The 12202-nt window shown below is 33.3% G+C and overlaps 1 protein-coding gene across 2 annotated transcripts in view; it reads right to left on the reverse strand.

The window, feature by feature from the left end:
- Window positions 1-291: 291 nt before the first annotated feature.
- LOC125050822 (bifunctional heparan sulfate N-deacetylase/N-sulfotransferase) overlaps window positions 292-12202 on the reverse strand; it is a 153732-nt gene continuing 141821 nt past the window's right edge. For both annotated transcript variants that reach the window (XM_047650858.1, XM_047650859.1), the window contains exons 12-15: window positions 9272-9427; window positions 6978-7094; window positions 5057-5236; window positions 292-1352 (exon numbers count right to left, since the gene is read on the reverse strand). In XM_047650858.1, the coding sequence (XP_047506814.1) occupies window positions 1136-1352; window positions 5057-5236; window positions 6978-7094; window positions 9272-9427 (670 nt within the window). In that variant the 3' untranslated portion in view covers window positions 292-1135. The remainder of the gene's footprint in view (window positions 1353-5056; window positions 5237-6977; window positions 7095-9271; window positions 9428-12202) is intronic.

The raw sequence follows: 12202 nt of genomic DNA on the forward strand, positions 1-12202 counted from the left end.
TATATTAAATATTTTTTTAATGACAGTTTGAACAGTGGTGGCCTAGTGGGTTCAGCGTGTCACTCTCGTCCCTGAGGTCGTAGGTTCGAATACCGGCTGTGTAAAATGGACTTTATGCGCATTTAACATTCGCTCGGCGGGGAAGGAAAACATTGTGAGAAAACCGGCTTGCCTTAGACTCAAAAGTCGACGGCGTGTGTCAGGCACTGGAGGCTGATCACCTACTTGCCGATTGGATTGAGAAATGACCATGAAACAGATACAGAAATCTGAGGCCCAAACCTAAAAAGGTTGTAGCGCCACTAATTATTAAATAACGATTTAGAATACAGTTGTTAAGAAAATTTGTTCAAGATTATGGCACAGATACAGAAAATAACTAGAAATGTACAATTAAAATCAGGTACTAACATGTAACATGGAATGAGTAGCCCAAATAAAACAGGCACTTGACTGCATTTGACGATTTAGTTCAAAAAACAGAAGAACACTATATTGTTTATCTTATTGATAACAAAATGTTTTTGCGCTAACATATAATACATAGATTAAGCGTAAAAGCAACACAATTTACGTGCAAGTATCAACAGTACTCGATACAGTTGCAAGCACAGTTCACAAATTCCAATTTCAAAAAGCTAAATATCTGATGTCAAGTACCTTATAGAACTTTAAACGGAAATACAAAAGATTTTCGAAAAACGTAGCACCCAGCGCGCATTGGCAAGTAAAACCATCATAACGAAACATTTATTTATACAAGATTCACAGTTTATAATGTACTTAGAGTCGTTCATTAATTTAGTTAAGCATTTGAATAAGTTTTAGGTATTAGAAGTATGGCTTGAATAAATCTTAACTCATCGACACGATTCAATGTAGCGCCGTTCTATTGATGTTGTCATTTATTAATGAACGAGTCTGAGTATAGTTGAAGGTCCGTTATCTTACTTAAGGTTTAAGCCCTGTGAGAACCCTTTCTCTAGAAAAAACCCTGAGAATCGGAACTTAGAGCTACTTAACAAATGTTTGCTTCAAAGACATTTTCCCGAAGCAAATATTGTTACGTCACAAGACAGACTTTGATCAGTCGTATTATTTCCTTTCGTTCCAACCCTTTAGGTTTTATACTATGCTATCCATTGGATAGTTCATCCTTCAGCCACTGAGGGACCGGCCGGCCTAATCTCACAAGAAGCTTCGACAAAGCTGTGTTGTGAGGAGTGTAATATCGCTTTAAAAATTTCGCTGATCTGTCCTCCATCGGTGGGTATACACGACCTTTGGACTTACCCAGACATTTCGTTTTATCGTTGACAGCTTGACAGAAGAAACCTTTCTTTGCGTCATACCTGAAATTGTCACTTTTATTAACCACAGAATAGATAGAATGAAGTGAATGCCTAAAACCTTTTTTCTTAGAAAATAGTTTAGTTGTTTCATGCATGTTTTAACTAGCAAAATTAGCAAAAGTCCAGAATGGTTTATTTTGACGAATTTGTTTTTGACCAGGTTATTTTGTTACCCGTAATTATGTTTGAATGTGAATGGCGCCGAATGCATACATACAACACATACATATGCTTAAGATAAACGACCTAGTGGCTTTAGCATGCGACTCTCATCCCTGAGGTCGTAGGTACGATCCCCGACTGTGCATCAATGGATTCTCTTTCTATGTGTGTATTTACATTAGCTCGAACGATGAAGGAAAACATCTTGAGGAAACCGACCTGCTTTAGAGCCAAAAATCGACGGCGTGTGTCAGGCACAGGAGGCTGAACACCTACTTGCCTATTAGATTGACAAATGATCATGAAAGAGATACAGAAATCTGAGGCCTGATTTTATTTTAAACAAATGTATTTGTAGTAAAAAGTACGAAAAATTGAGCTGCACTCCGCGTATAAATTTGGAAATGAACAAAAAACAAATATATATCTGAATAAAACATCTTTAACACGAATTAATAACAATTTGTAGGAAAAACTATTAAAAAACTCTTGTAATAGGTACAGTAGGGAATTGCGAGTTAAACAATAATTCAAACGGACAACTTAAGCGTTCCGATTAAATTTCGCATTTGAATTATTCCCGGAACGACGTTTAATTTGTAAAATAATTTTCGTAATATTTTGGTAAAGCCAGCGTGATGGTAAATCCATACTAAAACTTCGGCGTACAAATGAGAAATTCTATTTGTAACAAAACCATGGAACGACACGTCGCAAATTTAATTTAAATTCCTATTGAGGAATTATTAAGTTCAGTAATTTGTATCATATTAGTAAATTTGTTGATAATAATTGTGACAAATTGGAATAATTCAAACGTGAATAAACGCAATTTCAATTAATCAGTGGCGACATCTTTCGAATAACTCAAAACTGTATTTAGAACCATACGTCAGTAATTTAGAGAATTAATTTTGTTTGTTAATTTCTGAATATTATTAGGATTTATTTGCTTTTATATATTATATAAAAGCAAATAAATCCTAGTATAAATAACCAATAACTTTTTAAACCAACGTTTAAAACTACAACTTAATAAATGCATATAAATAAAACTATATGTAGACTGAGATAGAAAATCGTCGGCGTGTGTCAACTGTCAAGGACGAAAAGGCTGATCACCTGTCCTTATTAAAAATAATATCGCGAAACGGATGCAGAAATCTAAGACCAACGGTGGGAGCGCTTCTTATATTTTTCTTCTTAATATTTTTTATAAAATAATTTTACATTATACATATTTTATAAATTCTCAGGGTCTTCTATCATTGCATTTGAATTTCTGTTTCATTACAGTATATATTACATAATGAGTTTGCTATGTAGAGTTTAATCAAAGCAATTCACACACATATTTCGTCAATTATATTGTATTTAAACTTAAATTTTTGCGTATTAAGTCATCTAAAGTTACAAACGTAATTTCTATTTACGTGAGTGTTGCCCTAGCGCTCATACCGGAGGCCGTAGGTTCGATCCCCGGCAATGAACTTTCTATATATGTGTACATCTAACACACACTCATACGTTGACGGAAAACATCGTGAGGAAACCGATAGGTCACAAAAAAAAATATTTATGTTGTAGCGCCACTGGATAACTATTATTACACGAGTATAAATAATCCTTATTACGGAAGCAAATCATTTGAAACAAATTATTACAATATTTCGTTAATAACGTTTCAATACTGCTATCTATATAATCGGTATAAAGACTCCCTGTTAAGTACACGTAAATGGGTGTATGAACAGAAATTGAATAACAAATAGCGTCTCAAATGAAATAACGTAAGCGCCTTACGGACGTGTATCGGCTTAGGCGATGTAAGCTCCGAACGTATGGCTGGATAACGAACACAATATTTCGTGAAAAAATAGCATTATGTTCGACTTAATGGCTTCAATTTCCTTTATATTTGTAATGACAGAATACATTCCGATAAAATATATAAGTGGTGGTGTATGTTAATGATACCTAACAGCAGATTTTTTTTATAGAACTGGAGGCAAACGGGCTGATGGCTCATCTGATGTTAATTGATACATGGACAGAAGGCTCGCAAGTGCTTTTAAGAATTGGTACGGTATTGGTCTTTTCTTGAAGGACCCTAAGTGGAATTGGTTCGGAAATACTTCAGTGGGCAGACGACGGACGTCGAGGTGATACGGCTGGAACTTCGTATTCTGCCTCGACGTCCAATGAAACTCAGGTTTAGATGAATTTAGATATAAAAACAATTTATTCGTGAGAAGTGTTAGTGAATTCTTTCTAAGCTAATAAATAAGAATTTAGTTTAACATTAATAACGAATGACTATGCGAGCAAATAAAACTTCCACTCAGCGTAGTAATCACGCGGAGACGCTAATCGCCTACTTGCTATAAATATAACAGTGAAACACGAGAAAATGTGTTTGTTTCACGACTTAGTGCGAGGTACCTTCATATTTATTCTTATATATGCTTAAATAGTCTTTATTTCTGATACAACTTTCATTTAAAATTAATCTGTAACTGTTTCATGATCAATTGTCAATCTAATAGGCAAATAAGTGATCAGCCTGTGCATCCTGTGCCTGACACACGCCACGTTTCCTCACGATGTTCTCCTACACCGTAAGAGCGAATGTTAAATGCGCACATAGAAAGAAAGTCCATTGGTGCAAGGCCGAACCTACAACCTCAGGGATGATAGTACCACGCTCAAGCCACAAGGCCAACACTGCTCATAAGACATTTACTTATAATTAATCCCGACTATTAACAGTTACACAACACAACAAAAGAAAACAAGATAAAATAATACAAAGAAAACACAATGAAAATATTCTTAAAAATCATATTCAACTAAAAACATTTTCTGAGACTATTTTTTTATAAAAAAATAGTCTAAGAAAATCCTCCAGTTTGCCTCCTGTTACTTATGTAATAGGAGGCAAACCGGAAGTAGTTTTTTATCATACATGAAAAGTTCGAAGCGCTAGAGCAAATATTTGAAATCGTTGTAATAAATATAATGATCAATTTTCCTAGAATCCATCAATGTTGATATGACTTGCCATTTCTCGTATGACGACGCAAATGTATATTTTGCGATTTATCAAAGCATTTATCACAAAGTATGGCTTGTCATTGAAACGAATTCACGATAGGGGTTCTAAAATACATACGTTGCGACGCGATATTAGTACAAAAAAAATTGAATTAGTAATATTTTTTACTGTCGACAAATTAAAAAATTATAGGACTGCTATACAGACAGGGTAATTTTTTGGTTTTGACTGACCCACTGTTTCGCTATCACTATTTGGTGGTATACTTTATTTCTGGCAACGCACTTGCCAGCCCTCTGGCAATGTGAGTCTCTATGGGCGGTATCACTTAACATCAGGTGAGCCTCCTGCCCGTTTGCCCTCAGTTGTATATAAATAAAATACCATATGTAATGTATGAGTAACGCTGATGGGGTTGCTCAGTAATTAAACAAGTCGAGTCCGAGTAACCACCCATTCTTTAAAAAACATTAATATTAACACTTACTTAAGCAACTTGTGGTAATCAATATGAGGTATTTTAAGGAATTTCTGCAAGGTGTTCATAATTATAGCTGGTTCAGAGCGAAGCAGCGATCCATCGATTATATGGAACTGATGTGAGTTGTACTCCGACAACCATCGTTCCAAGTAGTGGCTGTATTTGCCCGGATTGAGGCAACGGTTCCTGGAAAGACAATGTATAATTAGCTGCCATATGGTCTTATAGGAAAAAAATGTAGGAAATTGCTATAAGAAAAGCCTTACCACGAACAATACGCAAAACTGAACCACTTTAAAAAAATAATGTATGCCATTCACACATAGTAGAATGTAATTTTAATTTTTAAGTTTAATATTAACCATTATTTTGATAAAAACTACAATGATTAAAAAAGTTTGTCTAATAATAATATTAATATGTAAATTAGACTTTTTTCACGATCTAAATGTAGCATTAGACTTTTCTTTAAATTACTTTTTATTTCAATTTTAATTTTTAAGTTTAATATCAATTGTTAATTTTGATAATTACTAAAATAATTAAAGTTTAAAAGTCGAGTTTAAAAACGAAAAAGCGACGGTCAAAAGGCAGACACATAAATTCATAAGATTTAACGTGGGAGAAAAAGAGATAGAAAGCATTATACAGTATATAAACTTAGAGGAGATTTCACTTAAAAAATGTTCGATTTTTTGTATGCATAAATATGGCTTCGTGAATTTAGTATAAAACGTTAAAAAATGACGTTTGCCAATGATGTAAATGTTTTGGCCTAGAGTCAAACACTTTACCCAGCTCTGCATTTAGAGGAAGATGTGTAATCCCTAGATGCTGTTAAATAGCGTAGCAATAAATAAGATAAATCAATAGATAATGGAGAGACCGTATAAGGTGAAATTGAGAATAGATACAACAAAATAATAATTAAATCCTGTTGGAGCTGAAATGATCACTGGAAACAAAAATGTGTCTGCTCCATGAATTACGCGACTGCAAACAAAACAACAGTAAGAACACGAAATTCAATTGTTTCCTTGTTATAACAAGAGGAATCCTATAATGATTCAGAATTTTTGGGATAACAAGATTTCGTTGACTTTTTCACTTGTTTTGCGAAATGTAGGACAAGTTGAGTCTTTAGGCTGATAAAATCAATATAACTATTTCAAATATTTTGTCTGACTACCCAGGCATAGTGAGGGAAATGATAACGGCTGTTGTAATGTTTTCTCATTTTTGACTACGTCATCCACGTACTATAACTGTATTTTTTTTAGAATTTCTGCTAAACATTTTTTTTATTTTGTGTACAATTTTAGTAATACACATTTACCTAATTTTACTTTCCTGAATTAGATGGCAACAAAAAAAAGATAGTTTTAGTTAAGATTGTAATTCTACCAAATAATCATTATAGTTAACGCGACAGTTTAAAAACATATCAAGAGTGGTAATGATATATTCTAATTCGTCAAAATTACCGTCGTAATGTGTTGTTACTGTAATTATGTTTAAACAGTGAAACAATCGTAAAACGCTTTTGCTCTTCAGATATATTACTGTAATGTACTTTTAGTAATTTATTAACTATACTAAATATATAACAACAATGTTTGAATCATTAAATGGGAAATGTATTTGTATATGTGATGTACTTAGTATACTAGTAATAATAGCATTACCTTCCTTTTTTCCTGAAAAATATAGATTTTGCTTTTACGACTTTGTTCCCAGGGGAAAGCGACATATTGTACATAATTGTGTTTATAATTTTACAATGATATAGGATGCCTTTCTCAAACGAATTACTATAAAGTTGATTTCAGACAAAATTGTTTCGGGTAAATTACAGAAAGTTCTTCTAGCCTAGTTCTTAGACAGAATCCATTACGACTATTTCAAATGATATATTTAAAAGGCTTACCTTAGGTCTCTTAGCTGTTTCGGCGCGGAGTCATTCGCTGAGATGATGGCGTGGAAGGTGTAATTGTTTGCCACAGGATCGCCGTGCGACCGAATGTGCTGGTACCACGAGTAGGCCCTGGATATTTAATTATGTATTGATTTTTTGTTTAGCTAGCTAATTTCCATACACAATAAATATTAACTAAAAAGGGAACAATCACAAATAACAATATAGGTTTATAAAAAACTTTTTTTTGTTCCTAAACTGACAGAAATTTTTAGTAGTGAGCAAAAATGTCTATATTTTAGATATGTTAGTAGGTTTTTAAATTACAATAGCGGTCCCGTTTTTGTGTTGTAGTTGTAGTATATCGCTATTAAGAAAATGCCGGTACAATTCGTTTATTAACTAATTTTTCGAACGTACACTTTACGAATCCTACTATGCTTAATAAAATATTAATTTGTAAAAACAGATGAGGCTCATTAAACACAATTAGTATACACAAGAATAATGAAAACAACACATTGAACACAGAATTTCAATGTTTAATATTGAGCATGTTTTAAAACTATTTTCATTTTTGTTTTACGCTCTGTTGGAAATAACAAACGGACTCGATTGAAATATTTACATGAAGGCTTTGTGCGTTTGTTCTCGATAATTACTTTTCCATTGAAATAAGTAGACTGTGGATTGATTGTGCGGCCTTCTTCGATATAACAGAACATTAATGAAACTACGAAACTCAGATACTGTTACACTTTAACAAATTTATATTTCTATCTCTGGTATCTGTGTGCCGTTTTTAGGCAATGGACTCTTCCTGAACTGTGCCACTTTCTGCTATGTACCACCTGCTTTTTCTTTAATTTCTTCTCTAGGTCCATTAACCTAATTGTCTTCCTCTTTTTCGTTTAGATATTGCAACGCTATATATTGTTTACATATTAAATTGTTATTTAATTTATATTAATTATTCGTTGTTTTAATGAATTTCTAAATGGGTTCGAATACTGCCCTCTTTTGCCACAAAAAGGGTATCATAACATTAAATGTTTCTAGCGTCACTTATATGTAGAAAATTTCTACCTGCTAATAAGAATTTAATGAAAAAATCATTAGTAATTTCGGCATAATTTTAATTTTATAATTACGAACTGAAATCTTCTGTATTTTATATTTTATTTTTGCTCTCAAATATCACGCATTTTAAAATCAGGATACTCAGATACTTTAAAAATATGTTATAGAAAGGATATACACATGTGAGAATGCCATGAGAACTTAATAAGGGGCATCGCTAACTAGATCCATACAACTCTCAATCAAGTAGCACACGATATCACAGCACACAACTCACGAGAGGACTCTTTCTACGACGCGAATATACAATGTAAATACATAATTATTATACATTATGAAGGAATAAAGAAAATAGTAATACAGCAAGGTACTAAAACAAATCGGCGAAGATCTCTATGGAGTTGCTGAAAATGTTCGCCGAGTCATTTTTCATCTGTTTATTGGAATACTTTAAAAATGTAAGTTAAATAATATGGAATAGGAACACATATAATGTGTCTGAAAAGTCATTTAAATCAACCCTGAATACATCAAGGGGGCTGAAACTTATGTTTTATGACATCTATAAAGTATAATTGTTTTAATGACGCACGCGATCTAAATACCATCGTAATTTATTTTATATTTTGTACAATAGCACTTCGCTTATTATATGTCATACAATCTGTGGATATTCTCGCTTTTAGAACGGCGCAATTAGGTTGTATAGCGGTAATCAAGGTAGGAATGTTCGAGAAAAAGCTGACAGATGGCCGTAAGACATATTACTCGGAGACATTACTCGGGCAGCTTTAATTGCCCGCTTAGGGATGAAACGACGCAATAAACGGGTTGGAAACTACACCTTCCAAAAGATTTTCGCATTTATTGAGATTATACTTAATGGTTATAATTGTCTGTATAACAAATAACAAATATTTTAATAGAATTATTTCCAAGTAAAATTTCTTTACTTTCAATTCTATTTATTAAAAATCCAAGTCCAAGAGAATGTCGAAGATCATTATTTAAAAAAAAGTTACATCGTGCGCCATAAATAACCGAATTCAATAATTTGATTAAGAATCAAACACATCAAAACATAATAATAAGACAGCAATAACATAAAAACATATGATTTCAAATTTTAATACAAATACTTTTTAATGTAGTATTATTATATTTTAGTATATCTTAAAGTAATTGAAAATTTTGATTAATACAACATGTATTTGAATTAAGTTTACCTTTTAGAAGGCGATATAAGTATCGCAATAATCTTCGCGTTCGGCAGCAGCGCATGCGCACGTCGCGGTACAAGATCACCGTCGAAATACGTCGCCGACTTTTCAAAGGTTATTTGGGATGCGTTGCTCTGGTTCGGCGGAAAGAAGTTTAGATACCTGATGAAAAAAAAAAGCATAAGGAGCGTTGATGACATAACATATAAATAAAATGAAAATAGTATGGTTATATTATTTTAATTATTTAATATAAAAGGCTGGCAACGCACTCACGAGCCCTCTGGTATTGAGTGTTCATGGGCGGTGGTATCACTTAAATAGGTAAGCCTCCTGCCCGTTTGCCCCCCCCGCTCTATAAAAACAATGCCTATAGCTGCATAAAAATATTGGCCATTGAATCTTCGTGTTTGGCAGAAATGTGTAAATAAAAGTATAAAAAAAGTTTTAATATAAGTTTATTAAATATATTTTACTAGCAGACTCGGCCAAGCGTTGCTGTAGCTAAGATTTTTGTTATATTACATAGTAGTAAACTATTCTAGGGAACGGCAGTAGAACACCAAAAAAGCATGGTGGACTGGCCATTAAATTGTAGCTTATTTGAAACGTTGGTACTTTCAATTGGTACTTTGGTTGGCGCCATTTTTTAGAATTGTGACTATCAAATAATAAACAAATATTATGCAATAAAATAATATTGCGGGTATAAATTGAGATGTAACCTCTTTTAAGTTAGATCAAACTGCACACGGTGTGCAAATTTGAGTGAAATCGGTTCGGTAGTTTAGGAGTCCATAGCGGACAAACAACGTGACACGTAATTTATATATATTAAGATTTGTCTTCAAATCAATTAGACTGACAAATATAGTTTGAACTTATTCTTAAATATGTATTTTGAATAGATAATTAATCTTCCACATCCACATGAAAAATAACAACTCTTATAGTTTTCCCACATTTCCATTTTTAATATTAAAAACCCAATTCGGAGAAATATTCACATTATACATGAACATTTGCAAAGTAGCCTGGCGTGCAGAGGCGACGCAAAGTCGGCACTTAAAATAATGAACATTTCCTTATTACAAAGAATTATAATTAACCAACAACACGAATTTGACCATGCAAGAAATCCTGAAGTGCAAACAACGCGTCCAGACCGGCAACACACTTGCAACTACGATAAAACTTGCCTCTTGAAAAGTAATATATTATAAGAGGTCAAGAGCTTATACAAGATAACTAATTGTTTTACTACCAGACTTAATACTCGATAGAACCTTGAGCTTTCTGCTATCGTGCTACGCTGGATCGATAGCTATAATTTAAACTTGATGAACAAATTGCGTTGACCTGTTTTGTTTTATGTAGGTTGTAGCTGTGATAGCATTAATGATACAAATCCATTGTTTGATAAATGAAGGCTTTCTTTGTAGAGCTAAACAGTCAGTCGAAATAATAAAGAATCTCTATATATAAAATTCTCGTGTCACAATGTTCGTTCCCATGCTCCTCCGAAACGATTTAACCGATTCTTATAAATTTTTTTATGCATATACAATAAGTCTGAGAATCGGCTACTATCTATCTTTCAAACCGCTTGTGATAAGGGGTGCTTTTTTATGATACAGCATACAAAAATACATACAACCCTTAATCTTAAACTCCTCTACGATCAACCCCTATTTTTTATTATAGCAGCTAGTTATTTTTTTGAACTAAAAAAATGTTACCTAGAAATAATATAGATGGCAAAACAACGTTTGCCGGGTCAGCTAGTTATTTTTAAGAAAGAGAGCATTCGATGCTCGGCTGTGCACCAAAAGACTTTCTTTCTATGTGCGCACTAAACATTCGCTCAAACGGTAAAGAAAAACATCGTGTGGTAACCAGTTTGCCTTAGACCCCAAGTCAACGGCGTGTGACAGTCAGAGGCTGATCACCTACTTGCCTATTAGATTGACAAATTATCATGAAACAGATACAGAAATCTGAGGCCCAGACCTAAAATGGTTGTAGTGCCACTGATTTTTTTATAGTAAGAAAACAATTGCTACATCTCACCGGGGTTGATTAGAACATCATATGCGCCTAAATTTTAAGAAATAAAATAGTAACACATCCTGGTTCTTATATGATTAAGGATTAGTATTTTTTTATATATATATAGAACTAGACAGACACACCACAATTCTACCTGATGGTAAGTGAGATGCGGCCTATAGGAGGGCACGCCTTTCCAGGAGATGCCTATTTAGCCGCTATTTGAAAACCATAATATTAAAAATGAGAATATATTACATAATTTTGGAAGCTTAAAAGCTCATTACTTAAACTTTATTTTGCTAAACATAGCCACTTTATAGTAAGTCCTCCTTGAGACACCTTGACATGGGTGCGACGGGCTGTTTTAGAAGGACTTATAAAAAACATTTTTAAACTTTGTTAGGTTACTCGTAACATCTCTCAATTGTCTTTATTTATTAATATTTAAGAGAACTTTTTGTATCTGTTTCATGATCGTTTGCAAAATAGCAAGTAGGTGATCAGCCTTCTGTGCCTGAACCGTCGATTTTGGGTCTAAGAAAAGCCGGTTTCCTCAATGTTTCCCTTCACCGTTCGAGCGAATGTTAAGTGCGCACATTGAAATTAGTCCATTGGTACACAGCCGGTAATCTACACTTCTCAAATTACTAGTATATACGTGTAGTGTATACTACAAATTTGAGCAGGGAAAACACTATGAAACGAATAAAAATCTAATATTTATCGTAACGTTATGAAAAATGTATGTAAACTAGACAACAGCAAACAGTAGTACTGTGTATACAACTGTATCGAGAGAGCAACGATTTACAATACCTCTTTTACTATGGACCATTATATTGCCGAGATACTTTCGCCCTAGCTTTAATTAAAATAAATTACATT

Source organism: Pieris napi, chromosome 7 (genome assembly GCF_905475465.1).
Source record: "Pieris napi chromosome 7, ilPieNapi1.2, whole genome shotgun sequence".
Lineage (NCBI taxonomy): Eukaryota > Metazoa > Arthropoda > Insecta > Lepidoptera > Pieridae > Pieris > Pieris napi.